Genomic DNA, 3,304 nt, shown 5'->3' on the forward strand with positions numbered 1-3,304 from the left:
GTGTGTGTGTGTGAGACAGGGAGGTCCAGGCATCAGAGGATCCAGAGGAGATCGAGGTGAACCCGGCCCTGTGGTACAGTATTACCCACAATCCACCTCACTAACATTCACATAATGAGTTCCAGAGATTATAAGTGTGATTGTATGAGTGGATTAACACAGGTGTGTGTGTGTGTGTGTGTGTGTGTGTGTGTGTGTGTGTGTGTGAAGGGTCCTGTTGGTCCAGTGGGGGACGCTGGCGTTCCAGGTGCTCAGGGGCCTCCCGGTCCTCCGGGGCCCAGCGGACGCTCTATCAGAGGCCCTCCGGTAACTAACAGCACCTTGACACTGATTCCACATTCACACTGGGGCTGTCAAAGTAAAATTCGAATTTCATATATTTGTTGAGTTTTTAAACGACATGCACATTCAAACACAAAACACTTACATCTGTATTTTAAGTGTGTCAGGAGGCGCGAGACATGATGACGCAGCTGACGCAGTTTGTTTTTATTAGCCTGTCTAGTTCAGTCCGTTAGATGCGGCACTGCTGCGCTGTTAATTAGATGAATGGCTGAAAAAGAGAGTGGAGAATGAATGGACTTGAATGGAATAATTCAGTGTTTTCTGTCACTATTTGACATTTTTCCCTTCAAACACTGAAACTACGTGAAACTAAGCGTTTATCCGTAACATGCTAACACCACGTCGCTTCACACATTTGACACCGCAATGTTTGCTATTTTATGTTAATATAATAAAGTATGCCGTCTGATTTGTTTTCCCATATTACTGATGCACTTCCCCTTATCTACATGCACCTTTTTTATCTCCGTTTTGTTGTGTGCAGATCTAGGAAATTATATTTGATTTATGTACATTTAAATGTTATGCAACAAAGTCATGTCAATTATATTGCTGTCAATAAAGTTCGGTTCTTTTTTTTTTTTTTTTCTTTTCCTTATTGTGCTCATTTTCCCTCTGACACAGGAGTTCTCAGCTCTGGCCCTCGAGGTCCACTTTCTTGTAAAGTTTAACTCCAACCCTAATTAAACTCACTTAAACAAGCTCATCAAGGTCTTCAGGATCAGTATAACGTTACAGGCAGGTGAGTTTGATCAAGGTTGGAGCTGAACTTTGCAGGAAAGTGGACCTCAAGGGCCAGAACTGAGAAGCCCTCAAACATAAAGTATGTCGTTAGAATTCAAACATAATTCAATTATTATTATTTAAGTAATTTGAATGTAGTTCTCCAGCCCTAGTTTACACTGCTTTAGTCACTCACTCTCACTGATCACACAGATTCACAACTACTGAATCTGAGACATTCATTCAGAAATGAAGTGACCCTGTTAATCTCACACAGATCTCAGTTATTTCTCAGAGACATCCACTAGACTGGCTAGAAGATGATCTTCCATATAAACTCAACACATTTATTCAGTTAATACTAAATGAGTGCACTAAAGGATTGGAGAAGTCCTGTATACGTCACCAGAAAGAAGACTGTCATTTCAGCGGAAGATCATTAACATGCATTTGTAAAATAGATAAGGAATTAACATTTCATGTCGACTTTAAATATTAAAGAAAAAGATTGTATCGGGTTGCATTTGATTCATTAATCTGCTCATTTTGAATTTCTTTTCAATCTTCTCAGCTAGTTTTTTCACTGGATGTGAGTAAAACAGCATCTTTGGGGGCTTATTGAAGTGTTTTGTTCAAAGTATACTTCACTTCTTTCCCGTACGTTAGAATATGCGTAAAGTGTGGGTGATGCAAATTTTGTCATCAGATCGGTAGACGCGCACCGCCAGATTTTTGTAACCGTGCATACAATGTGTGTGCAGCTCGCACATGCGCTTTTAATTGTTTTTGCAGTACTGAGTTTGTCCACAAGGTGTCAACACTGAACCGGGCAATGAAAAAAAAAACAGAGGAGACGGAACAAGAACAACAACAAACTTTAAACAAGTATAAAGACATTTTTATCGCTCATAACTTTGGAAAAAAAAATACTCTGGAAGAGAAAATGCGCAGACAGTGGATGGGGTCGAATCTTTATAGTCAAACACACCTGTGTCCATGCAATTTGTGAAAACTGACATCCTGCGTATGACGTGTTCAGTCTGTAGGAATGCACATGTGTTTCTTTACAGCCACCTACTGGCCTGGCATGAATAATACAGCATTTGGAGTTGTTTTTGCAGATCTGTGTGAACGGGGATTATTTTGACAATGCTGTTGTAACGATGGGAAGGCTTGACAACGCAGTAGTGGAACCAAATGCAGGCTTTATTAAGCGAAATGTAGTCAGACAAGCAGGGTCGAGACAATGGAAAACAACAATAATCCAAGGCAGAGGCAAGAGAGTAATCCACAAGTCAGGCAAGGGTCAAGGCAGGCAGCAAATGATCACAAAACAGAATAACAGTCCCAAGATCAAAACACACAAAAGGCAAGGCAAGGCAAGGCAGAAGACAAGAAACGTTACAGGCAAAACAATACTGAGCAATGTGAGTGAGTGTGTGTGCATCTTTTATAGTCCTCCTGATGTGAAACAGCTGTAAACGGGTGATTGGTTCATAGGCAGAAGGAACCTGGGAAATGGAGTCCGGGGTGAGTAGTGACAAGGGCATGGGATAGAGTGTCCTCTAGTGGAGCTCATGGGCGGCTTCCAGATGCTCCTTAACAGGCCAGAGTCGGAGCGGGGGCGGAACAGGGGGAGGGATGGAGGGTCAGGTCCATGAGGAAGGGGAGGGACAAGGGACTGAGGCAGAGCCAGCAGAGCAGGGAGCCAAGGCGGAGCAAAGAGCCAAGGCGGAGCAGAGAGCCAGAGCAGAACAGGGAGCCAAGGCGGAGCAGAGAGCCAGGGTGGAGAAGAGAGCCAAGGCGGAGCAGAGAGCCAGGGCGGAACAGGGAGCCAAGGCGGAGCAGGGAGCCAAGGCGGAGCAGAGAGCCTAGGCGGAGCAGAGAGCCAGGGTGGAACAGGGAGCCAATGTGGAGCCGGTGGAGCTGAAGAGCACCAGGGGAGAGTGGGCTGAGCCGAAGACCACCAGGACAGAGCAGAAGAGCACCACGGCAGAGCAGAATATCGCCACGGCAGGGAAGATGGAGCTGAGAACCACCAGAGCGAAGCAGATGGAGCTGAAGACTACCACGACTTGGAGATTGGAGCTGGCACGTGAGCGGACTCTGGGACTGGAGCGGGCTCGTGAGCGGACTCGGGGACTGGAGCGGGCTCTGGGACTGAAGCAAGCTCGGGAGTGGATTCGGGGACTGGAGTGGGCTCGTGAGCGGACTCGGGGACTGGAGCAAGCTCGGG

At 45.8% G+C, this 3,304-nt stretch overlaps 1 protein-coding gene across 1 annotated transcript in view; it reads left to right on the forward strand.

Moving 5' to 3' along the window:
- col14a1b (collagen, type XIV, alpha 1b) overlaps window positions 1–3,304 on the forward strand; it is a 55,093-nt gene that overhangs the window by 42,427 nt on the left and 9,362 nt on the right. The window contains exons 35-36 of the mRNA XM_016501965.1: window positions 20–73; window positions 211–306. Coding sequence (XP_016357451.1) covers window positions 20–73; window positions 211–306 — 150 coding nt within the window. The remainder of the gene's footprint in view (window positions 1–19; window positions 74–210; window positions 307–3,304) is intronic.

This window comes from Sinocyclocheilus anshuiensis, unplaced genomic scaffold, assembly GCF_001515605.1.
Source record: "Sinocyclocheilus anshuiensis isolate Anshui unplaced genomic scaffold, SAMN03320099.WGS_v1.1 scaffold1456, whole genome shotgun sequence".
Classification (NCBI taxonomy): Eukaryota; Metazoa; Chordata; class Actinopteri; order Cypriniformes; family Cyprinidae; genus Sinocyclocheilus; species Sinocyclocheilus anshuiensis.